This window comes from Dermacentor variabilis, chromosome 3 (assembly GCF_050947875.1).
Source record: "Dermacentor variabilis isolate Ectoservices chromosome 3, ASM5094787v1, whole genome shotgun sequence".
Lineage (NCBI taxonomy): Eukaryota > Metazoa > Arthropoda > Arachnida > Ixodida > Ixodidae > Dermacentor > Dermacentor variabilis.
In genome coordinates, this window is record NC_134570.1 from 15,922,055 (window position 1) to 15,947,945 (window position 25,891).

Genomic DNA, 25,891 nt, shown 5'->3' on the forward strand with positions numbered 1-25,891 from the left:
ATGAGCCTTACAACCGTCCCTTTAGCATTGCCGAGCTAAGAGCTGCCTTGATCACATGCAAGAGCTCTGCACCAGGACCTGACAGAATCATGTACGACATAATTAAGAACGTACACACTGATACACAATTGACTTTACTTGCACTTTTTAACACTATTTGGGCTGCTGGATATCTTCCACTTGCATGGAGAGAAGCGATTGTGATTCCCATTCTGAAGCAAGGTAAAGATCCTTCGTTGGCGTCCAGTTACCGCCCGATAGCCCTCACAAGTTGCATTTGTAAGCTGTTTGAGAAAATGGTTAATCGGCGACTCATACATTTCCTGGAATTAAACCAAATGCTTGATCCCTTTCAGTGTGGCTTCAGGGAAGGGCGGGCTACAATTGATCACCTTGTGCGCATGGAGGGAAACATTCGCGACGCCTTTCTACATAAGCAATATTTCTTATCCGTGTTCCTCGATATGGAGAAGGCGTACGACACAGCGTGGCGCTACGGAATCTTGAGAGACTTGTCGGGAATGGGCATCCGTGGCAATATGCTCGCCCTAATAGATAGCTATTTGTCCAACCGTACCTTCCGAGTAAAAGTCGGTAATGCACTGTCACGTCCTTTTACGCAGGAAACTGGTGTACCCCAGGGAGGTGTGCTCAGCTGCACTCTTTTCATTGTTAAGATGAACACACTACGTGCTTCACTGCCACCGGCCATTTCTTATTCCGTATACGTCGACGATATACAAATAGGCTTTAAATCCTGCAACCTCGCAGTATGCGAGAGACAGGTACAGCAGGGCCTGAACAAGGTTTGCAAGTGGGCTGACGAAAACGGATTTAAGATCAACCCCCACAAAAGCTCTTGTGTTCTTTTTACTAGAAAGAGAGGCCTGGTTCCAGATCCTTGTGTTCAACTGAGTGGACATCAAATACCTGTCAACAAAGAACACAAATTTTTAGGTATTATACTTGACTCGAAGCTCACTTTTATACAGCACATTAAATATCTTAAAGAAAAATGCCTAAGGACAATGAACTTGCTTAAAGTTCTATCCCACTCAACATGGGGTAGCGACAGGAAGTGTCTGATGAATGTTTATAAGAGCCTAATTCGATCACGATTGGACTATGGTGCCGTCGTATATAACTCTGCCGCTCCGAGTGCACTAAAGATCCTAGATCCTATCCACCATCTAGGTATCCGCTTAGCCACTGGTGCTTTCAGAACAAGCCCGATTGAAAGCTTATACGCGGAATCAAATGAATGGTCGCTCCATCTACAGAGAACTTACATCAGCCTTACATATTTCCTAAAAATACACTGCAATCATCAACATCCATGTTTTAACACTGTTAACGATATGACCTGCACTACACTATTCAATAATCGTCCTTCTGTAAGAAAGCCTTTCTCGCTTCGAGTGAGGGAGCTTAGTGATGAGATACATGTCCCACTCCCCGAGCTTCGCCTAATGCATCCAGCCAAGCTGCTACCTCCTTGGGAGTGGCAGCTGATACAATGCGACACATCTTTCATTCAAGTTACAAAGCACGCTCCTGAGGCCGAAATCAGAATGCATTTCCTAGAACTCCAGCACAAGCATTCCTGTGCAGAGTTCTACACAGACGCTTCGAAGTCAAATTCCGGGGTATCCTATGCAGCCGTTGGCCCATCCTTCTCGGAATCCGACGTACTGCATCCGGAAACAAGCATATTTACGGCTGAGGCCTACGCATTACTTTCTGCTGTGAAGCATATAAGAAAATCAAAACTTCCAAAAGCAGCGATCTATACAGACTCCCTAAGCGTCGTGAAGGCCTTGATGTCAGTCTATACACACAAAAATCCTGTACTTTGTGAACTCTACACCGTCTTGTGTAAAGCGTACATATCTAACCAGCGTATCATTATATGCTGGGTGCCTGGCCACAGGAGCATTGAGGGTAACGTTCTGGCGGACGAGATGGCCACGTCAATCGCATCGCAAAATGTAAACCCTACCGCTGCGGTGCCTGTCACAGACCTGAGGCCTTTCTTGCGAAGGAGATTGCGGGACCACTGGCAACGAATGTGGGACGCGGAAACGAATAATAAGCTCCACCTGATAAAACCACAGTTAGGATTCTGGCCCTCTGCTACAAAATCGCGCCGAACAGATGTCCTATTCTGTCGTCTCAGAATAGGACACACGTTCGGCACCCATAATTATCTGCTTACTGGAAGTGAACCTCCAACCTGTGGTAGATGCGGGGAGAGGCTGACCGTGCTCCACGTCCTTCTGGAGTGTCGGGAAGCCGAATCTGAAAGAATGAAACATTTTTCCTTAGCTTACAGACAGCACATCCCTCTTCATCCAGTAATGTTCCTCGGCCCAGAACCGCTTTTTAACACAGACACAGTCCTAGGTTTCCTCAGAGATGTCGTCTTACATGTTATTAGTCCCATGAATTCGTAGCGCCTCCTCTCTCGAGAGGATGCCACTGCGATAATTGTTTTTGCGTAGCACATGCCTCCAGGCCCTTGTGCTTGAAGGGCTCTAAGGAGGCAGTAGTGCTCTGGTATTTCTTATAATCGTGACATATTTTACCTATCGTATCATTATTTTTATATGCATCTAAATTTTCATAGTACAAGTCATACGTCATCGCCATAATTTTATCATACAGATTTTACGCACTTTTGAGCGTATATTTTAAGGCCTCTTTACAGCCACCTCACACCAACTTCATAGCAATCATAATTACACCGCAAACTCATTACCACAGACATGGCGCTCTTTGGCCACACCTGGCCCTTGCGCCATAAAACTCCACACATCATCATCACAGACCTTGGCGGCGGACGTGGCACGTCCTTTTGGCCGCAGGCGTCACGAGAACGTGATCTTTTTGGGTGAAGGCAACTGGTCAATAAACCCACATATGCTACCTGAAGGCGTCAATGTTGCCGGATTCGAGACCTTCGTTATGTAATAAACGAGAAGAAAGAGGGTTAACCGAGGGGCTCAATTTTTATTAGTCATATCATAAGAAGCCAACAAACACTGACACCAAGGACAACATAGGGGAAATTACTTGTGCTTAATAAATGAAATAAAGAAACGAAAAATTAATGGAAATTAAAGTGGATGAAAAAACAACTTGCCGCAGGTGGGAACCGAACCCACAACCTTCACATTGCGCGAAGGTTGTGGGTTCGGTTGTTGTTTTTTGTTGTTTTTTCATCCACTTTAATTTCCATTAATTTATCGTTTCTTTATTTCGTTTATGAAGCACAAGTAATTTTCTCTATGTTGTCCATAGTGTCAGTGTTTGTTGGCTTCTTATGATATAAACACTACTTAGTATTCAAATTGGATTAAGTCGGTTCATTTAAAAAAATTGTTTCATATGCTTATTAAAGAGTGACAGCATCTTGTGATATGGTTCCCGCCCGTCTTGACATAAAACATAGTTCTGCATCACTCAGGGAATTTCGCAAAGGCACTCAGGGAATTTAGAAATGTCAACTTGGTAGACACCCTGGTAAAGGGGCACTCACTTTAGAGAACCACCAGCAATGTTATCCCTGATGATTTGCTTCTTATGAACCCCTTCAGATCCCTCTGTGACCAGTGAGGTTGTACGTTGCCACACAGCAGATGTGCCTGTGAAGGTTGGGCATTCATACCTTCTCTATTTTCAGACACATTATCACTTTTTAAAAACAGCCCTTATCATTATGAGGAATTTGAGGCCATGTCAAGGGGTAAACGTGCAATGTTTTCGCGTGTTCAGCATTCTGAAAGCGCACAGTCCTCCCCTTAAATATTATCACAGTGCACTATTACTGAAAACGTTGTGACAGTTTAGCGGTGCAACTTATTTCGTACATTTTCTCTGCGGCTATGCTCAATTTTTCCATTTTGAAAACATCTAGCTGCACTGTGGCTTTATTCCACAATGCACCAAGCACTCCATTGTTGCGTTTGTATGCCATCTCTTAAGAAAGGATGAAGATGTTGAAGTTGCAGAGAGGGGATATGTAAATTTTAACTGAATTGTGATTGCCTGTGCCCTTAGCCATGCAAAGCAAGTAGCGATGAAGCATTGATGAGCGAAATTAACTATGGGAAAGTGACAAGCGTTTTTGCACAATGCTGATGCATCTTCAGAAAAGCTATATGAAATTTGCATTACCAGAATCTGCATGCTGATAATGTGTCTTTGGTTGTAGGATACATCGCATAAAGTCGTCCCTTTCAATCAGCTGGAGCAGTATTCAGGACTGATGGACAATGTGGAGCTGGTAGAACAGCCACAGCAGCAAGCAGAGCCACCAAAGTGTACTATACCATCAGAAGCATCAAGCTGCGGACAACTGCCTGCAACGTAGGCACTTCAATTTTATCGGCTTTCTTTAACTGTAATGGCTGGGTAGATTGTCATAAAATGTTGGTCACCTCTAGAAGTGACTCTTATGGATCTACTGCACTCGCATAACTATACTGGTGCAACAGTATATAGCTGCATAGTGCTTTCGTAACTGTGAATTTTGTAAGACCAAACCAGAGATTATATGTAATATTTGCATTGAGTTTCATTGTAGCTCGTGTTGTAGCAGTAACAGTAACTCCAAGCTAAGTACCACAAGAGCAAGAACTGTGCTTGCTTGCTTGCTTGGTATGGTATGGTATGGTATGGTTATAAATTTGTGGATTTTAGTGTGTTGGGGACTACATAATGTAAAACTTATCAGAAATGGAGCTTGTGGGACTAGCCTCATTTGCACAAACCTCACATGTAGGCCATCAGGTCTGGTGAAGTTGTTTGGGATTTTCCTTTCCTGCATGTATATCAACCTGATTGTACCGAGTCATTCAGCAATGCCGTTGCATGATATCACATGGGATATCAGGTCTTATAGCATTTCTTGATGTTTGCCATCATTGTCATTGGGTGACCCAAGCTTCATGCTTGCATCATTAAGTTAGTATCGGGTCTGGTGGTGTGGTCATTGAGTAGGAAAGAATACTGATGTTCAGTTATTAATGGTAGGGGGGTGGTAAAGTCATTTTATGAGCGTATGTGGTACTGAGGTGATGTGTTTTTGTCTGAATGCAAGCTTGGTTAAGTGGACCAAAGTTAATTTTATTCCTATTCAAATTTGTTTTAAGGAAGGGATTCTGTTGCCTTGTTGCAGGAGTGTCTTCGAGGGCCATTATGGATTTGATGTGACTTGTTCATCACAAACCAAATCTACTAAAAGCGTCAGTTGGACGGTGAGAACCCCTTTTTTGAGCTCTGTTAAACTTTTTGATGTCTTGTGTAGGCTATGCTTTAATTGCATACTCTACTCTTTTTAGTATAATATTATGACACTTAATAACACCTTTGAAAGTCCTGATCCTAAAAAATTATGGAGTTTTACATGTCAAAACTACTTTCTAATTATGAGGCACGCCGTAGTGGAGGGCTCCGGAAATTTCGACCACCTGGGGATTTTCAACGTGCACCTAAATCTAAGTAGGTGGGTGTTTTCACATTTCGCCTCCATCGAAATGCGGCCGCCATGGCCGGGATTCAATCCCGCGACCTCGTACTCAGCAGCCCAACACCATAGCCACTCAGAAACCACGGCGGGTACCTGATTCTTGATTCAACCTGGACAGTTCGGTTAAGAGCTTTCATGACACTGCCTAAGTAGACTAAAGTTACAGTTAGATGCTTGCATCTGAATGTGCATGGGCATGTGTGAGGCACCCGGGACCTTTGGTGACGTGAAATAATTGTTATGATCACATGCTAGTTTCAGCAAAATGAACTTGTGTGTGCTTCGTGTGCCAATCTGCTTTCTGTCAGTGTTCACTGTTGTAAATGTCAATACTTGCTGTGAAAATGAAAAAGAAAATGGCAATAACTTTAAAGTAATCTGGATGCAGCTGAATCGCATCAAACTGAATAGCACACCATAACACCGCACTTTTGGTTGTCATTATATGTTCACATTTGAAGTGCACTGTCTCAAACGCAATGGATTTGTCCCACCACTTTATCCATTGTTCAAAACTGTTCAGCAACCCTTGCAAACTGATGACCCCCAGTACTTTCATTGTTTTCTTCATCTCCTCCAAATCATGAAAATGTGTTCTTTGAAGCTCTCATTTGTCTTGGAAATAAGACAAGGGGCAAGGTATGGGAAATGGAGCGTGTGAGGTAAGGTAGGGTTGTCATGCTGTTTTAGTGTGGAAGTGCACCATGCACAACCCTGTGTAGGCGAGAATGTTGCCGTGGTGCATCAAGGAACCGACATTCTGTGTAAACATACTTGGTGACTCACCTTGTCGTACAAATTTGAAATGAGCAAGCTCTTCAGTAAAAGAGGACAGAACTTAATACAGGCATTCTGACATCTGCCATCGCAAAATCGATACACAGGGAGAAAGAGGCTCAAAAGAAATCAATGCAGTGAGCAGGCAAAATTATACATAAGATTGTTGCTTGGCCAACAGATGGGGATGGTATTGCAGTATGAGTGCCACTATATTAGCTACTTTCCTGCCTGGTAAAAAAATCCTTGTTACTTTTCAGTCAGCCGTTGTATGTGGGATCAGTGGCAGTGCTGTTGAGGATACTAATTAGAAAAATTGGTCATTTGCTTCACTGACTTGAAATCTTTCGTTCACCTCAAACCTAACAAAAAGAAATACCCTTAAAGAAAGTGTATCCTAATAAAAAATTTTTCAAACTGATATTGGTCTATTGTCTCAAATGACTCCCTAATTCTCTATATACTTGTCATTTCGTTTACAGTATGATGAGGGTCGCCGGAAACTCTTTGCGAACATGGGTGTGGTATGCCCGTTTCGCATCTCTGTCACCAGGACTCCACCTCCAGGCACAGTGGTGCGGGTGATGGCAGTCTACTCGCAGCCAAATGATGCCATGAATGTGGTGAAGCGCTGCCTTGTACACAGGGTTGAAACTGACAAAGATAACCACGGTGAGGTGACTTGCTATCCTGGCTATCGAGGCTAGTAGGTCATTATGCAGTCCAGAACAGAGAAGCAGCACTGATAGTGACAGCACTTCATATACAGCACTTCATGTATGAAAGCTTTTGTACCCTACCCCCATTGCATAGATCCATCAGGATGTGAAACCTCGTTAAACCGTAGTTGGCTGTATCTCAGAAAAAGTATGTACTAAACAGTAATAGTGCTTAACCGAAATAGCATGAGATCGCCCACTTACCTGTCAGAAACAGAACTCGGAGAGAGTGCGATGAAAGGGCAAAAACATGCACTATTTATTCACTTCGTGCGCCAAAGTCTTATTATTGTTTCATGCCGTGGCGACTTAGCAGCGATGACAGCAGCCTCAAACTCAAAGCAGCGAGCCCGCTTTTCAGCAAGCTCCCTCTTCTCGACAAACACTCGCATGGCAGATTCCTTGTTTTGCATTGCATATTCTCCGTGCACGGGCGCAGTAGCGCTGTAGATGTCGCGAGGCGCCTTTTTCATTGCGGGGTGCTATTCTTGTTGTGACGGTTGCATTCATGAGGCTGACATAATGCATAGCTTCTGCCACTGTCGAGCCTGAATCGCCCGTGCCGTCGCTTTCCGTGTCGTCCTCATCGCTGTCGTTAGGCGACACTTCGGCAACAACAGAGGCAACGATGGCATAAAGTTGAACCTCGTAGTTGACATCTGACTGTCGCAGCAGCGCTGCTGAGCAACTTCGTCACATTCCAAATTCCACACACCGTAGTCAACGGTAGATCCCTGTCACGTGGCAGCGCCAACTTCTTCGGGCCACATTCGATAGTAGAACGATGACCAATTTTTCTTCTATGCTAAGCACTTGGTGTTTTTATCTGAGCTTTGGCATAACATGGGTCCTAGCTTGCATGATGCCACAACTATGGCCACAACGCTCTTTGGCATGGCGCTGAAATGATATTGATGTGGCTTCACACGGAAGCACTTAGGGCACTTGGAGGCCGTCGTCCCAATTTCTGAGGCTTGTTCTGCCAGGCCGCCCAATGGGGACGGCGCACTGCCATGATTGCACAATGAAAAGTGGAAGCACTACGTGCTAACTGATACGTGCGCAATAAGCTGGTACAGTTCATACGGATACAAAACGCATTATGTTCAATGGCTGCTGAGTCGGAGATTTGACTTTGTTACTTTTAAAACGAAACTGTTGTTTAAGCGGGTACGGTTTAACGAGGATTTACTGTATATCATTAAAATTCCAAAAGCACACTAAAGAAAGGCCACATACTTTCAAAAGTTTAATCTAGGAGGCTAAGTTAGCTATTAGTCTGCTTGTGTCATTTGTGCATTTTGAGGGTCATTAAAATGCAGTTAAACATTTCTTGTGCCATTTTGACAGCATTGGGCTGCTCAGCCTGTGCCTAGAAGCGACTGTGAAGTATGCAGTGCATGCCTGCATGTCTTATTTCTGCCGTATCCTGCCCATTGGATACCAGTTTTGATAAGTGGGAATGATAGAATGCAAGTGTCTTGGGTCTAAATCAAATACAGTCACCAATTTTTTGGACAATTAGGGGGCTATATGTTTGAATATAATCACTCAGGTAAAAAAGGATTCGAATGATAAAATAATTCAGTTGTGTTTTGTGATATCATTATTATAGAAAATTCGTTTACAGACTTGCTCAGTTTTGTGCTTCAGTGAAGGAATACGGTACAGTAAAACTCTATTAACTTGAAGCCATTATAATAGGATAAAATTGTGAGACACCTGAAGTTTCAAGGCAAGCAAAATCAGGAGAATGAATCAGGTGGGGAATAGCCTAGACAAAAAGCTAGAAATGTGTATCTTGAAAAAATCTGTTGCCCTCTGGCTGTGCACAGACCACATGGAGCCTTTTCAAAACGAGGCCATTAATATTCTCCGTCAAGCACTTTTGTGTGACTCGGCACTGGACACGTCGGCAACTATGGGATGTTATGTTACTGCTACTGTGCAAAGACGGTGTGCGAGGCACGGAGTCAGGTCAACGATTGATCCTAACACTAGGTTTGAGCCCCATCGTTGGAGTAGTTCATAACCGGTCCCGGGCATGAAAAAAGGTGACGTTGCGAAATGAGTTCTGGACAACTTCACTTAGCTGAAATTGAACTGAGAAAAAGTGCAACTTTCACGCCTTTAGCAGACGTCCGTGAGTGATGTGCTGTTTACACCTCACTGTTGTGCGAGCATGAAGCGAGCATCCTTATCAAGCAGCAATCTCACTAAAGCTATGCTTCTAGCACACATGCCCGCATGGTCTGATCATTCCTGTTCAATAGCAGCAATCTGTAATTTGCCCTTTAGGTGCACAGATTTCTTGCCTGTGCACATGGAGTTGAGTCAGGGAAGGAGGTAACACACAAACACCATGGCCTTGAATAAGTACATTTTATTGTATTACACATGTAATTAGCTGTGTGACTTTTTATTGTTAGGATGGTGCTCTTTCTGTCAAAGACATTGTTTCTTTGCAGACCAAAATGCACCACCTGCACATCTTATCAGGTGTGTGAACCCAAGCACACAATACCATGAGGATAAGACAACTGGCCGTCACAGCATCACGGTCTTGTATGACAGACCTGAAGGTGTGTGTTAAGTCACTTCTAAAAGTATCTTTAGTTGCCAAATGCTGCAATCATGCTGCAAGTCTTATTTACAGGAGCTGAGGGGCTGCAAGAGGCTTACTTGCAGCTACCTAAAGCATTCTGCCTGTTCTATTCTTTCTCTGAAGTTATTCTCGTTTCCCTCATACTGTCAACATAGTCAAAATAAAAATGAAATAAAACATGGGTGCAAAGTGCTCTTTAATTGCATATTGTCGAAGTTATTAGATTGTACTGACAAGATTTGTTCTGTACATATCCAAGACCGATTTTGCAGTGCTGCTTTATGTGGCCCACTTCACAACTATGCACAGTGTTTTCCTTGCATTCTTCTTGGGTCTCCCCATGTCGTCTTTCTTGACAGTGCTGTTGTGATGTTTGTGTGCCCAGCTGAAATGGCCTACACAGTCTACCATCTACGCTTCATGTGCCTGAGTTCGTGCAATACAGGCATGAACCGGCGTGCTGTCAAGCTTGTCTGGACCCTTGAGCACAAGTGAGTAAATATTGGCGATGTATGGGGCAGGGTTATGATGTTTAGGTTAGCTGCCAGTCACTCTTGTCCTTAAAAAGAATGAAAAATCAAATTGTTATAACTCATCATCATCTGCAGCGGTTGCCTATCTTATGTACAGTGCAGAACTAAGGCCTCCCCCTGCCATCTCCAATTACCCTTGTCCTGCGCTAACCAATTCTAACTCGCACCCGCGAATTTGTTAATTTCATCGCCCCACGTAGTCTTCTATCGTCCTCGACTGCATTTCCCTTCTCTTGGCACCCATTCTGTAACCCTAATCGTCCACCAGTTATCTAACACGTGCATTAAATGACCTGCCCAGCTCCATTTTTTTCTCTTAATGTCAACTAGAATATTGGCTGTACCCATTTGCTCTCTGATCCAAACTGCTCTCTTTCTCTTAACATTATGCATAGCATTCTTCGTTCCATCCCTCTTTGCGCGCTCGTTGACTTGTTCTCAAGCTTCTTTGTCAGTCTGAGTTTCTGCCCCATATGTCAGCATCGGTAATATGCACTAATTGTACACATTCCTTTTCAATGATAATGGTAAGCTTCCAGTCAGAAGCTGACAATGGTTGCCGGATGTGCTCCTCCAACCCATTCCTATTGTGTGAATTTCCTTCTCATGGTCAGGGTTCCCTGTCATTAATTGACCTAGGTAAACATACTCCTTCACTGACTCTAGAGGCTGACTGGCAATCCTGAACTCTTGTTCCCTTTCCTGACTATTCATGATTAGTGGCGCCTGACACCAGCAAAAGATGCAGCGGACGAGTGAGGCTGTACTAATGCCGGTACAACCAAATTAGGAAGGCCCGCTACGCTTCAACAAAGACACACCCTCATCAGAACAGGAATTGGCCTCCCTGGTACAGTATTCGGCCACTACCTCCCTCATGATTCCTACAATTACTGGCAGGTTTCAAGAAGGGATACTCTACAATGGATCACATTCATGTCATCAATCAGGTAAACGAGAAATTCACAGAATACAATCAGCCTCTCTATATGGCTTTCATAAATTACGAAAAGGCATTTGATTCAGTAGAACCAACAGTCGTAGAGGCACTACGTAATCAAGGAGTACAGGCCACTTACGTAAATATCTTGGAAAATATCAACAGTGATTCCACAGCTACGTTAATTCTCCACTAGAAAAGCAGGAAGATACCTTTAAAGAAATGAGTCAGACAAGGAGACACAATCTCTCCAATGCTATTCACTGCGTGCTTGGAAGAAATATTCAAGCTATTAAACTAGGAAGGCTTAGGAGTAAGGATCGACGGCGAATATCTCGGCAACCTTTGGTTTGCAGATGACATTGTTCTTTTCAGCAACACTGGAAACGAGCTACAACAAATGATTGTGGACTTTAACAGAGAGAGTGTAAGAGTGTTATAAACTAGGGGTGTGTGAATGCTGAATAGTAGATTTCAAATCCACTATCAAATCGAATCAAGAAAGAAAAGCTGAATATTGAATCGAATATTATAAAATCTTTCACATAATTTAATGCTTCTAAATTTTGGGCAAAAATATACTGTGCTGTGCATGCTCAGAACTCTCATATCATTAGATAGCAAGAATCTGGCGAGTTATCAGTAACATAGTTCCATAGAAATCAAGACATACAGTACGGCCTAGTGTTATAAAGGGAACACCAAATTAGTATGCCAACGCTCATTATAGGGCTTCTACTATATGAATGTCTGGAAAATGTTTTTTTATCAATAGAATTTTTGTTTATTGAATCAGGCGCTTTTCTTTTTTTTTTTTACTCTGAAAGTGATTAATTAGTGACGAGTTGTTGTACTGAATACCTATAAGGTCCTCAGTTTAATAGTGTACCTGGGTTTTACAGCAATATTTTATTTATTGCATAGAAAGTTGTGCTTTCCAGTTTAGTTTCTTTTTCCAAAATGCAGAAGGGCTATTCCAGCTTATTATGGCAGGTGGGTTATCGTAAGGCCAGTCTTTTCAACAGAAAAAGGACCTCGCATCGATGTGACTCACGTTGCTGATGCCTACTGTAAAGAGCAGGCAACATCTGCTCCATTTCATGGTGAGGTACGGTGTGATTTGCCACCTGTCAAATATTCTACAATTTGCAGTGTCACGGCAAGTTCACGCAATGCTTCCCCTTTTTTTGCGCCTCTACCTTCAACAGCCATTGCAGCGTTCGCGTGGTGTGTGTGTGTGATACCTGCATCAGGCTTACGTTGGGGAGTACTTGCAGTGACAAAGTCTGCTAGCATGCCAACCAGGGCAGCGTGTCCGCAGCGTATTCGGCTGTCCTTTTGTGGCGAAAATGAAATGAAGCACTCGCTTGGGAGGCATCGAGCAGGAGGGGCTCTGTGGCGCATGCGACATGTGGCACTGCATGGGTCTCTACACCGAATATATCAAATATTTGAGAAATTGAATAGTAGATATTCGATATGCAAATTGAAATATTTGAAATTCACTATTCGATTTGTGTTATTTGATATTCACACACCCCTAGTTATAACCAATCATTGCTGTAACTGGACTGCCGTAATAAAAATCTGCCGAACATACCTTTGCAACTCCAAAGCCAAATTTGCCACTTGCACTTAAGATTGGACACAGAAAGTAGGCTGTGAAAAATAAAATGTTTATTTATACCTCTAGACATGTGTCAAGCCTTAGGCATACTGAAACAGCCTGTAATCTGCACTCAGGTTCACAACCATGGTGTGCATCGCGTCCAGCTGCTGCACAAACACTAGCGGAAATCTTTTAGCGTACGAGAAATCAACGCTCGACGACAGCACGCTGCGTGAACATCAGGGGTCAAAGATGGGACATTGTCAATCTCATCATCACTGCCACCTCTGTCATTGCCGCCATTGCGCACGCCTTTCGTCTGTCGTGACAGCGATCGCCTTGTCGGAGATCTCTTCACACAACGAGGCAGCACTATATGCGCTCAAAAGCTGCTTCATCGAAACACCACCTGTTTCATTGTCAGTAGCGACGTGCTCCCAGAGCTCGATAAACGGCAGCGGATTGCATCGTGTTGGTTTCACTATCACTGGGTTCTCGCCCTGGCACACAAAGCCTGCCTTTCTGAAACAGTTGTTTATCATGGAAAAGGGTCTCTAACTCTTCTTCTGTTGATCGGCATGGCCACTGGTTCCAGCCTTCATGATCGCGGCGCACCCAGTTTTCAGAATAATCGACAGCGCGAGCTCATACTTCTTTGAGTCTTGAAAATTTGCAGCTTTGTCTCGAGCAACATGGCTTGGTGCTTTGTAGGCAACATCTTCTACAAACTGCGCTGTCCACCCTGTCCACTGCTTCGTGTCGGCATAAACAAACCATGGAATTAAAAGCAGGAGACTACGGAGAGACAAAAAAAACTTTTAACCACACAGAATGGTAGCACTTGCCTGGCAACAGAGAGTTGAAAAATTGGCTCATTTTTTAAACATACATACAGTGTCGTAAATATGCGGCGTCAACCATTTGGGACTTGTTCACAGCACCATATGTTCACGTCTTTGACCCTCAAAGGGGCTAAGTGATTATTGGGAAGCCACAAGTAAATAATTTCCGGGGGTATTAGGCCACAGTTTCAGAGGTTCCTGAAACGGCTTCACAGTTGCATGCTCGACGAAGCAAAAAAAAAAAGGGCATTTTCTAAGTAATTCATGGTGTTGTTCACAAATTGGGTCGTTGGATTGCACTTCTCATTGTTATTGACATGGTACCTACTTTGGCTTTTGTTTTACTGAGGAACTTTTTGCAATGCACAAGAGTGCGAGAGCACGTGTGGACTACCAGGCATGTACTCAAATTAATAAATTGCATGGCTTGTTCAAAATTTATGCATTGGAGGAGTAAAAGAGCAAGTACATTGTTCTTCAAGTTGTGCATACAAAGCGAGGAACCACGGGTTGCAGAGCACAGCACTGTCTGCGGTTAGCATGCATGTTAACCACGAACATTGCTGCTAACCACGCAAGTCACTTTTCATATTGATTATTCTAATGTAGAGTATATTGCAAGTTACTCTATTTCAATCTTTTATTTATGCTGAGTAGTGCCCACATCGTCTATTAAATGCTAGCGCTGGGGCAAAAATGAAGAAAACACAAGTACACGACTGTACAGATAATTTCCAACAGAAAATATACTAACGTCTGCATGATGCATGTGATAGCTCAAATAATGCTAGAACAATTTTTGTGACCAACACAGTGTGTAAAAAAGAACTCTACTGACAAGTTCGAAAATTCAAAGGTTCTTGTGTATCCAAACAAAAATGTGCGCATGGTGTCAACTGCTCTGTTAGTACATCTATATCACTGCATGCATGCTACCACACAATTGAGGCTATGGTGTGGCAGTTTTAAAGTAAAGCACATTTGAAGCACATCTAGACAAGCACAGGTGGAAAGCTTGCTGAAAAGCCCCAACTAAAATTTTGTTTGATGAATAGATGACTGCACTGCAAATCAAGATCCAAGAGCGAATTTGGTAGGTGGTATCTAGTTGCATACTCAATTTTTCTTCGCAAATGGCACGGGAAACAGTAATGCAGAATCGGCAAGAGGTAGCAGTGCCACAGAAAAAATGACATCGCATACTGTAAAGCCATTTTGCAGCAAAATATGTAAATGCAGCATCTCACACCGCTAATGGATGATATAAAATGATGGATGGATGCATGGTATGAGCGCCCCCTTTGACATGGGGCTATGGGTTGCACCACCATGCTCGTTTTGTATTTATATATTGTTACACGAAGGGACTAGTCCTTAGACGAGCAACTATTTACAGGTGATATTTACAACGGTGGTTGCAGCGCTGACCGGTTAGATTCACAGCGCGAGCCCAGTTCGTTCTTCCTCATCTTTTCTCGGGTGATGGCGCCCACGCGCCTCGTTCAAACAATCGGATACCACACGCGTGTAGCATAATCCCCCAGCGGCAAAAGCGACATCCCAGAGTGTCTAAATGTCATCACTGAGAGGGTGGTACTGCTTCAGTCGTGTAACATGCACGATATCACTGGACTGGGAAGCAGATGGGGCATCAGGGGCGATCTTGTAGGTGACGGGAGTCGCGGCACGAAGCACTCGGTATGGGCCTGTGTAACGAGACAGCATTTTTTTCGGACAGGCCGACCTGACGTGACGGAGACCATAGAAGCACCAAAGAACCAGGCGGGAGCTGCATGTCTCGGTGTCGCTGGTCGTACAAACGCCTTTGACTCTCTTGGGATTTCAGAAGGCGGTCAGGGGCAATTTCCCTTGCGTGGGCACCACGGGCGATGCCGTCAAGCGCATATTCACTGATCGGGTCCATGTGAACAGGGAGGGTTGTGTCAAGGGGCAGTGCTGGTTCTCGGGTGAACAGAAGGAAAAATGGGGAATAACCGACTGTGTCGTCGCACGAGGAATTATTGGGGGAAAGCTCCACCACTGGAAAAGCAGACGCCACCGTCGGCGTCCGCTTGACGACGTGGCATGAGGGATCACGTGGACACAGCAGCCGTGTTGGCTGCTTCGGAAGCACCGAAGCGAGCTGAAAATGAGTTTAAAGTCAGCCCTTACCTGCAGAAGACAGCTGCCATCCCAAAGTTCCAGCAGCCCATCCACAAGAAGGCAGTGCGTAGATTCCTTGGCATGTGTGCCTATTACAGGCGCTTTGTCAAGGGCTTTTCACGCATTGCTGAGCCGCTTACACATCTACCGTAAATACCGGAATATAGGTCGAACTTCTTTTCAAAAACCATTGCAAAAAGTCGACCCTCATCTTATATACCGGACATTGGCTGAAAAACTACGGAAATCTTGCAACAGTGGGCGGATGAAGTAAACAGCCACCTTCGCCATCGCCATCAACAGCGGCGTGGCGTGGCGGCATTGTGGCTCCGTCACTTTGTGTTTCACAAAGTTATATTGGTTCAAGGCTGCTTTTTCACATATTGTTTAAAAATGAGCGGAAGCCGACGGCAATTCACCGTCGCCTTCAAGAAAAAGGCAATTGAGTACGCGGAAGCCCACGGCGACCTGGCGGCACAGTGCAAATTTGGAGTATCCGAAAAGAGCATTCGGTACTGGCGGAGACAGAAGCAGCTGTTGGTTGCTTACAGCAACCAAAAGAAAACGGCATTTTGTGGGTGGACTGCAGCGTATCCACAACTGGAAACCGAGGTTGCGGAGTTTGTCCGGGAGCTGCGTGTAAGATGGCTGCCTGTGACTGCCAAACCCATCTGTTTGAAAGCGGGTCAGTCCAGATCGCGCGCGCCTCTGGACTGACGAGGGCATAATTCAAGGGCTCGCCATCTTGGGTGCGACGATTCATGAAGAGGAAGGGCTTTGCACTGCGGCGCCGTACTTCTGTGTGCCAGAAACTGCCCGAAGAATTCGAAAACAAGCTCATCGAGTTTCAGCAATATTTTGCTTCGGCAGCAACGCGACTACATGATGGGACAGATTGGAAACGCCGACGAAACTCCAGTGTGGTTCGATATGCCCTCAAGCCGGACTGTTTCCGAGAAAGGAGCCAAGCAAATCAAGCTTCTAACGGGCAACGGGCACTCCCGGTTCACTGTGATGCTCGCGTGGACAGCTGATGGGAAGAAGCTGCCCCCTTTCATCATTTTTAAAAGGAAAACATTGCCGAAAGAGGAATTCCCACGTGACGTCATCATCCGGGTTAATAAAAAGGGTTTCATGAACGAATCGTTGATGCAGAAATGGGTCCGGCTCGTCTGGAAGCGGCAACCTGGTGCTCTCTTTGAGCGAGCGAACATGCTCGTTCTTGACTCTTTTCGAGGCCACCTCGCAGCCAACGTAAAGCGGGTCCTGTGTGACGGCAAGACGGACCTCGTGGTCATCCCTGGTGGACTGACATCTGTGCTGCAGTCACTAGACGTTGTGCTAAATAAGCCGTTTAAAGATAGAGTGCGCGAAGTCTATAATAAATGGATGCTGGGCGATAACCCGACTACCCCCATCGGCCGTCTGCGACGTCCACCGCTTGCGACTGTTTGTGGCTAGGTGTGGTCGGCGTGGAAATCTCCCCAAAGAGATGGTGCGCATGTCTTTTAGAAAATGCAGCATAAGGAACGCGCTGGACGGCACAGAGGACGATGCTCTATGGGATGTGGGCAGCGAGAAGCACTCGTCATCCGACTCTTGTTCGGACGACTCTGATTCGGAGTAGCGCTTGCGCACTTCGTGCCTTTCTGGGTACTGCACACCCGGCCAATTTTTAACAGTATCGCGCGACCATCGACCCGCGTGTTTGTCAGCACCTTATCATCACGGCACGGAGTGGCGAAATAGCGAAAGTAAGCGCATGTGTACACGTGCGCGTGTCTGAGTGAGTGAGTGAAGTAACTTTATTTTGGTCCAGAGAAGACGCAGGGGAGACCCCGCGCCACCCGGCTAGTCCCACGTAGGGACTGCCAAGCCGAGCTTGACGGCCCGATCGCGGGCACTCTGGACGGCCAGGGTTTGGTCGTTGAGTTCGGGGCTGCCCAAGAGCGCAGCCCACCTATCCTCGCTGAAGGAGGAGCCGATGGCTTCACACTCCCACAACACATGGTCCAATGTTGCCCTTAGTCCACAGGCAGGGCAGTCCGCACTGGGATATCTTTCGGGGTATATGGCATGAAAAACCGCGAGGTTAGGGTACGCACGGGCTTGTAAAAGTCGAAGGGTAACCGCCCGCGCCGTACATAAGGCGGGGTGCGGGAGGGGGAAGACCCGTCTTGACAGATAGTAGTGCGTAGTGATCTCATTAAACGTAAGCAAGGGTTCCCCGCGGGGCTGAGGGACTGCTGAGGCGGCGCGGTCAGTGAGTCCTCGCGCGGCCTCGTGTGCGCCCTCGTTAGGGTTAGAGGGAGAACCCTCAATCGACCCCAGTGAGCGGGAAACCAAAATAAAGAATGCGGAGGGATACTTTTGGCGCTTTGGAGAATGCGGAGGGCCTGGGGGGAGACCATGCCGGTTTGGTAGGCCTTAATGGCTGCCTTGGAATCACTATATATTGCCTCTCTGCGACCATCGAGCACAGCCAGCGCGATTGCAACCTGTTCGGCTACCACGGGCCTTGAAGTGCGTATCGTAGCGCAGCAAGTGAGCCTTGAATTGAAGTCTACGATGGAGACGGCGAATGCCTCTTGTTGGACATATGCCGCGGCATCCACGAAGCTTGCCTCAATGTGGTTATTGCGGACATGCTCGAGTAGAGCTCTACCCCTGGCCCGACGTCTGCCGACGTTGTTTGCGGGGTGCATATTGCGGGGCAGGGGCGCGATGTGCAGTTGAGACCTGATGTCGCTGGAAATCCGCATGGCGTCAGGGCACTGGTCGACAGGATTGAGGCCCATCTCGTCGAGTATCTTGCGGCTCGTCGGGGTGCCGGATAGCCTGAGCAGCTGTGAGTGCTCTTGTGCCTCGATAATCTCTTCGAGCGTGTTGTGGACTCCGAGCTTCAACACGTTTTCGGTTTGGGTGCTTGCAGGCAAGCCGAGGGCAAGCTTAAAAACCTTTCTGATGAGTGAATTGAGCTTGTTCCTCTCAGCCACATGCCAATTATGCATGGCCGCCGAGTATGAAAGGTGGCAGAGAACAAAAGCATGTATAATGCGGATGAGATTTTCTTCCTTGATTCCCCGGTGCCTGTTGGCGATCCTCCGAATGAGGCCGAGAGCACTCTCCGTCTTGGCGGTGATCTTTCTGAGTGCGGTTCCATTGGAACCGTTAGACTCTATATACATCCCCAATATTCGGAATGAGTCCACTCTAGACACCGGAGACCCGTCACCAGTGAAAAGCCGTATTTCGCTTTCGGACGCCGGTTTCCAATCACGATGGCCGCCACCTCTGGGTCTTTTCTTGTAGAGAAGTAGCTCAGATTTTGATGGAGAACATCTGAGCCCAGTGGGGCGGAGGAAGCGCTCGGTCGCATCGATGGCGCTCTGCATGGCGGCTTCAACTTGGCCGTCGCTCCCGCCGATGCACCAGATGGTGATGTCATCTGCGTAGATAGTATGGTTGATTCCTTGAATCTTCGCGAGCTCCTTAGAAAGCCCGACCATTGCGATGTTAAATAATGTTGGCGAGATGACTGAGCCCTGAGGCGTGCCGCGTGAACCGAGGGTGATCTCTTGCGAAAGGTATCCTTCGATCTTGAGCTTGGCAGTTCTCTGGCTAAGGAAGGATCGGACGAAGTCGTAGACCCTCTTCCCGAGCCCGAGGCCGGCAATAGACTGGAGAATGAACTCGTGTGAAATATTGTCGAATGCCTTCTGCAGGTCTAGTCCAAGGATGGCTCTGGTATCTCCCGTGCTCCGGTCGATGATCTGATGCTTTATCAGTTTCATGGCGTCCTGTGTCGAGAGGCCGGCTCTGAAACCAATCATATTGTGGTTGTACATGTCATTGGCCTCGATGTGCACCTTGAGCCGATTGACCAGGGCATGCTCTGCAACCTTACCAACGCAGGACGTCAGGGCAATTGGTCTTAGATTCTCTATTCCTGGTGCTTTACCGGGTTTGGGGATGAGTACCGTGCAGGCCGCCTTCCACTGTGTGGGGACCTGTCCACTGCGCCAGACTTCATTAATCCTTTCAGTGAGGAAGTCGATCGACTCATCATTGAGATTCCTCAGCATCCTGTTAGTGACGCCATCTGGACCAGGGGCAGATTTGACGTTGAGTGAGAAGAGGACATCTCGGATCTCGGCCGCGGTAAAGTCCTGGTCCAACTCCGGCACCGCACACCCCGCGTAGTCCGGGAACTGGGTAGGGGCAGAGCTATCCGCGACCGGCAGGTACTTGTCTATGAGCCTGTCGACAATCGACACTTCCGGGGTAGAGTCCGTAGCGAGGTGGATGGCTCGCGCGAGGGATCGTCTCTGGCTGGATCTGGTGCTGCCCTCATCGAGAAGGTGTTTGAGCAGACCCCAGCTCTTGCCTGATCTGAGCTGACCCTCGACGGATTCGCAAAGCTCATCCCATTGTTGCTTACACAGGTTCTTGCAGTGATGTTCGATCTGCCTGTTAACTTCCGAAACCTTCTTGTGGAGCCGCCTGTTATGCCTCTGCCCCTTCCATCTCGTGAGGAGGGCTTGCTTGGCTTCCAGCAGGTGCGCCAATCTGCTATCCATCTTGTCAACGTCGAGCTCAGTGACGACCTCCTTGGTTGCCGCCGTGGCGTCATCCCTGATCCCTTTGCACCAACCTTCAAAATCTGTCTCCCCTATCGGCGTGCGCTCGGCTCTGATCTTGCGGAAAACGTCCCAGTCGATCAGCTTGAATTTCCTCGTCTTATAGCGGGCTATCGGGAGGGAGACTTCGATGACGTAGTGGTCACTTCCGAGGTCTAGAGCCGTGTTGATCCACTTGACCTCCCCTACGTTCTTGACAAAAGAGAGGTCTGGGGTAATGTCCCGGCATGCGAAGTTGCCTCTCCTAGTGGGGAAGTCCTTATCGGTGATAAGGGTCAAGTCCAGTTCCATCGCAGTCTGCCACAGTTCGCGTCCCTTGGGCGTGTCATGGGTGTACCCCCACACCTTATGTGGAGCGTTGAAATCCCCGACGATGACAAGGGGGTGCCCACCGGCCAGGCTGACGGCCCTCTTGAGGAGAGAGTTCGCCCTCACCCTGCGGTAGCTGGGGCTGCAGTATACATTGAGGATATAAAGGCTGTTTCTTCTGAGGCCCTTTCTGGGTGGGTTCATGAGGATTTCAGTCATGACGTACTCGATGCCATCACCAACTGGGCCGAGGTCGCGAGAGAGGCAATTGTACCTTTTGCTGACAAGGGTAGCAACTACCCTACCTCCTGAATGTGAGGATACTACCAGATAACCTGCGAGTTTGATAGGAGTACTAGTTGCAACTTCCTGAATAGCGATGATTTTGGGCTTAACCGTGAGAGTTCTTAAATATTGCTGCAGAAGCGGCTTCTTGTTGGGAAACCCTCCGCAGTTCCATTGCCAAATACTAAAGTTCTCGTCCGCACTATCCATGGCTAGGCTGAGAGGAGGCTTGAACGGCCCTGAGAATCGCGCCCTCCGTCGGTGGTGCTAGTACATGACGTCGTGCTGCGACTTGCGAAGGAGCGGGGCTGGGTTCTCTCCTGGCATCGACCTCCTCTAATTTGCTTATTCATACACTGAGTGCACCTAAGCCCATTTTTGGGTGCGATATAGCTTCCTGGACCTTTTCTAAGCTAGCCTGCATGCTGGCGAAAGCATTCTTGAGTTCTGAGAGCAATTTTGTAGTCTCGTCTTCCTCTCTGTTCTCTACCGCTCGACGCTTGGGCGCGCGCGCCGCATGGGATGTCTCGGATGTATCCATGGCGACCGGGGCCAAAGGGGGTTGCGGCGAGGAGGGTGAAAGCGCGAGTTTCCTAATCTCCGCCATCTCCGCAGCTAGCCTGCACATTTCTTGTCTAACCTGCGCGTTTTCTTTCCTCAACTGCTCGTTAACTCGTTGCAACTCCTCGAGCTCGTGTGCGTGGTGCGAATCGCGAGGCGGGTCGTCACCTCTTGGACCCTCACGTCCCCCTCGAACCTTGTCGGCCCAGGAGAGCGTGAACTTGCTTCTAAGGGCGGTGGGCATGCGGGAGCGGGACCTGGTCCGCCTCGACGTGTCGCGCCCCGGCCTGGAGCTGGAGCGAGGCCGAGAACCGGAGCGTCCCCGGGAACAGGCCCGTCCTCTGGACCCACGGCGGGAGCCGGAACGTGCCCTGGAGGCGGAGTGGCCCCTGGATACGGAACGGACTCTCGAGCGGCCCCTGGAACGGGAGCGTCCTCTGCGCTGAGCACCCGGAGTGGACGAAGCCTGGACGAGTTCCGCAGTGTCCGAGCGCTGATGAGGGGACGGTGACACGGCACCAGCCATCTTGGCGCGCTCACTGCGACGATGACGCACGATGTATGGGATCTTGAATCTCTGAGCACAGTCCTTATTAGCCGTGAGATGCTGGCCACCACAGAGCTTACACTTGGGGGTGCACTGATGCTGCTCATCGGGACTAGGGGCACCACAGCCACGGCAAATAGCGTCAGCTGGATTGGGACACACGTCGGCGCGATGACCGAGGCGGCCGCACGTATAGCACACGTCGAGTTGCTTGCGGTAGAGTGAGCACTGCATGAGTAACGGTCCATACCTGACAAAGTTCGGTACACGATGCCCGTCGAATGCGACGATGACCGTGCCGGTTTGAGCTATTCTCTTCGCTGCTAAGGCGAGTGGATTATTGGTGTTGACAATCTTGGCATCGATGATGTCAGGGCCGTCTTGAAGAGGGATGTTGCGGATCACTCCCTTGCACGTGGAGTGCGGGGCCGTCTCGTAGGCACTGAGCTCATATACCTTGCCCGAGATGAGCATCTGCTTCATTCGGATGTAGCGGTTTGCATTCTCGCGCTTGGGAGTACTAGCAACCATAATATTTTGCTGTAGATTCGGGCATAGAGTATCTTGGCATAGATCTTCCTGACTAATGCCAGCGGCGGCGAGTATTGCGTCAGCCACCGTAACAACACCAATCTTGGAGATATTGAGTCCACCTCGCGGCCTGATCACAATCTTGATATCATCTCGAGGAAGTGAGGGCATTCGTCCCGCTCGTATCACTCTGGATTTTAGCGCAGCACCGCCTGATTTGCCACGTCGCGCTCTCGGCTGGGGCTCGGCAGTGTCAGCCGTGCGTGTTTTGGCGCCAACTCTTCTGGCCCCCGCAGACTGCCAGCCTTGATCTTGGGTAACCTCTTCCGGGGAGATATCCTCCCCCGCCACTTGATACTCCATCTTGAGTATGAAGCGTACCCCGCCTTCAAAGGGCCAGTACGCGGCGGGCAGATGGTTCACGAAGCGAAAAGCTCGGTCTCAAAGCTCGGGCACAGGCAGGAGGCTCGTGGCCGAGGCGCATGGCCTCGGGGAGCAAAGCTTGGCAATCGTCCGTAGGCTTAGCTTGGCGGCCGCCGCCTTGCTGCTGTCAAAGCGTGTAAATATGTGAAAAAGAAACTCACAGCGCTGCGGATGGTCTCTCTGAATGCCGCTTTTCGAGCTGCGTCGAATAATGCAGACGTTCTGGCGCTTCCAGGTTGCAGTCCGCAGGAAGTACGCTTTGAATCGGGAGCTCATGTGGAACAAGTCCGCTGAGTTGGCCCCCTTGCGGAAGGTTTCCTGCGCGTGTCTCGTCTGTTTCGCCGCTCAGCGCCGTTCATAAGGTGCTGGCAAGCACACGGGTCGATGTTCTCGCGCGTCAGGAGGGCATCACAAATAGGTGCGACAACATAGTTGCCATCGGGCACGGTTGCCGTTAAGGCCAATTCGATGAAGGTTATGGCTTTTGGAGTTAAGCGAACAAACGCTGTAGCACAGTGGATGTTCGGTTGTTTGGGGCGACCGTCTTAAAGCGAGGAAGCTCGAGGCACAGTGTACAGGGTGGAACAGTCATCAGAAAGTCGAGCCCAAAGATTAGGTCATGAGGGCAATTGGTCAGCACAGTGAACTGTACTGGAACTTGGTGGCTAGCAATTCCTATGCGAGCAGTGCACATACCCCTGACGGCAACAGTGGCACCATTGGTGACGCGTATGGCTTGAGTGATGGCAGGTGTAAGAACTTTTTTAAGGCGATGACATAGGTTAGCACTCATTATGGATGTTGGGCTCCAGTATCAATTAATGCCGTCAATGGAGCACCATCTTCGTCTACTTCAATTAGGTTTGTGTTGGTGAGGAGCGTCAACATAGGATTTGGACAAGATGAATGTGATGCAGCAATACCTCCAAGAGCTTCATGCCCTAGTTTTCCGTCCGTCAGTTTGGCGAGGAAAAGCAGCGAGGTTGGGGTGACGGGGAGCGATGGCGTTGAGGCAACGGCGATTGCATGGAGGGGTGGCTGTCAGGGGCATCAGAAGTAGGGTACAGACGGTGAGGTGAATAATGGTGAGCGTCGGCGTGTGGGCGAGGAGCAAGGAATGAGCTTCAGTACGGCGGCATCCAGATTTTGCAGCAGTGGTGGAATACATGACCAACACCGCGCGGTGGCAGCGGAAGCAGATCGGTTTGTCGTCCGGGGTTCGCCATTCAGCAGGATTGCGTGGTCTGGGAGCGAAATACTGGCCATTACAGGTTGTGGACATGGGAATGGGGGCCGAATCAGGTCAGGAGACTGAGCATGTGGTCGGGATGCCAACGTTTCCAATGTCTTGCCACACAACTGCTTCAATAAAGGAAATAGTGGGGGCCGCTTGGTCAAAGGTACTGTCATGGGGTCGTGGATGAAGGCGGGCCAGACTCGCCGCTTCAATCTCACGGCTAATGATACGCGTGATGTTCTCTTGAAATGGTGGCGGTAAGAGCGGAGCAAGGGGACGTGGCAGGGGTCTTTGGGAGCCGGGAAAACTGTGGGACGACCGGCGGCTTTTGGCTACTTCGAAGCGGCGGCATTCTTTGACGATGGCGTCGACGGTAGAAACGTCATTATAGACGAGCAAATTGAAGGTGTCGTCTGCAATGCCTTTTAGGATATGGCCCACCTTGTCAACCTCGGTCATGTGCTCGTTGACTTTCCAGCAATGCGCGAGCACTTCCTGTATGTAGGAGACATATGATTCGGTCGACGACTGGACACGGGTAGCAAGCTCTTTTCGCGCAGCCTGTTGGTGACCGGACGGGTTGCCAAAGGTCGTGAAGCCGTTCTTTGAAAATGTCCCAGCTGGAGAGCTCGATCTCACGGGTGTGAAACCAGACATGTGGTGTCCCATCCAGATAAAAGAACACATTGGCAAGCATGATGGTAGGGTCCCAGTGGTGGCTTTGGCTAACACACTCATACATGCTGAGCCAGTCGTCGACATCAACGTCATTTTGGGAGGAGAATGTCCCAGGATCACGAAGACTAGGAACCGTAATGTACGTTGTGGCTGGTGCCGCAGGTGTTGGTGGCGACGGGGTGGTTTCATCGGAAGCCATGGCTGAGAAGACGACGGTGCGGCCGCTTCGGAGCTCCATGGCAAGGTCAGAGAACGTTCCACGTCCATCATAATGTTAGGCGAAGGACGAGTCAGTAAGACGAGCAACTATTTATAGGTTATATTTACAACAGCGGTCGCAGCGCTGACAGGTTAGATTCGCAGCGGAAGCCCAGTTCGTTCTTCCTCCTCTTTTCTCGAGTGATGGCGCCTGCGCGCCTCGTTCAAACAATCAAATATCACTTGCATGTAGCAATATATATAAGCAGATCAAAAAAGTTTGTAGTCTCCATAATTTTCTGCCCCCAAATTTCCAATTGCCTTTTAATACTGTCTGTTGCAGACATGTTTAGTTTCTCCCTGCTATCCCTAAACCCAAGGTCTTCAAGGACCCATCACTGCTTCACTCTGGCGAAAAAAAGGAAACGCAGACAGAGTCGTCGTTCGCTTGCTCTGCAGTCAAACAGTACCATTGAGACACCTGTGTATTCTTCCGCTGTGATTGTGGGCGACAGATGCGAAGCAGCTGGTGCTATCTTGTGGCATGCTGGACCAACTCTCGATGCTCTTCGTGGCTTTTGGAATTTGCGTGCAAGAAGGACATGCTATGTGGTAATGGCGGCAGATACAAACTCGCACGGGCAAACATTTTGCTCTGTCTTGGCCTCATTCATTTAAACGAAGCTTAGCAATGCTAATGTCAAGCTGTCTGCACTAAAAGCGGTGTCCTGAAGGCAAAATTTTTATTGTTGTATTCGATATGT

General features: G+C 48.0%; 1 protein-coding gene across 3 annotated transcripts in view; it reads left to right on the top strand.

Moving 5' to 3' along the window:
- Positions 1–25,891, top strand: part of LOC142575181 (uncharacterized) — a 125,355-nt gene that overhangs the window by 32,177 nt on the left and 67,287 nt on the right. For all 3 annotated transcript variants that reach the window (XM_075684282.1, XM_075684281.1, XM_075684283.1), the window contains exons 4-8: positions 4,214–4,368; positions 5,180–5,258; positions 6,790–6,979; positions 9,495–9,608; positions 10,017–10,122. In XM_075684282.1, the coding sequence (XP_075540397.1) occupies positions 4,214–4,368; positions 5,180–5,258; positions 6,790–6,979; positions 9,495–9,608; positions 10,017–10,122 (644 nt within the window). The remainder of the gene's footprint in view (positions 1–4,213; positions 4,369–5,179; positions 5,259–6,789; positions 6,980–9,494; positions 9,609–10,016; positions 10,123–25,891) is intronic.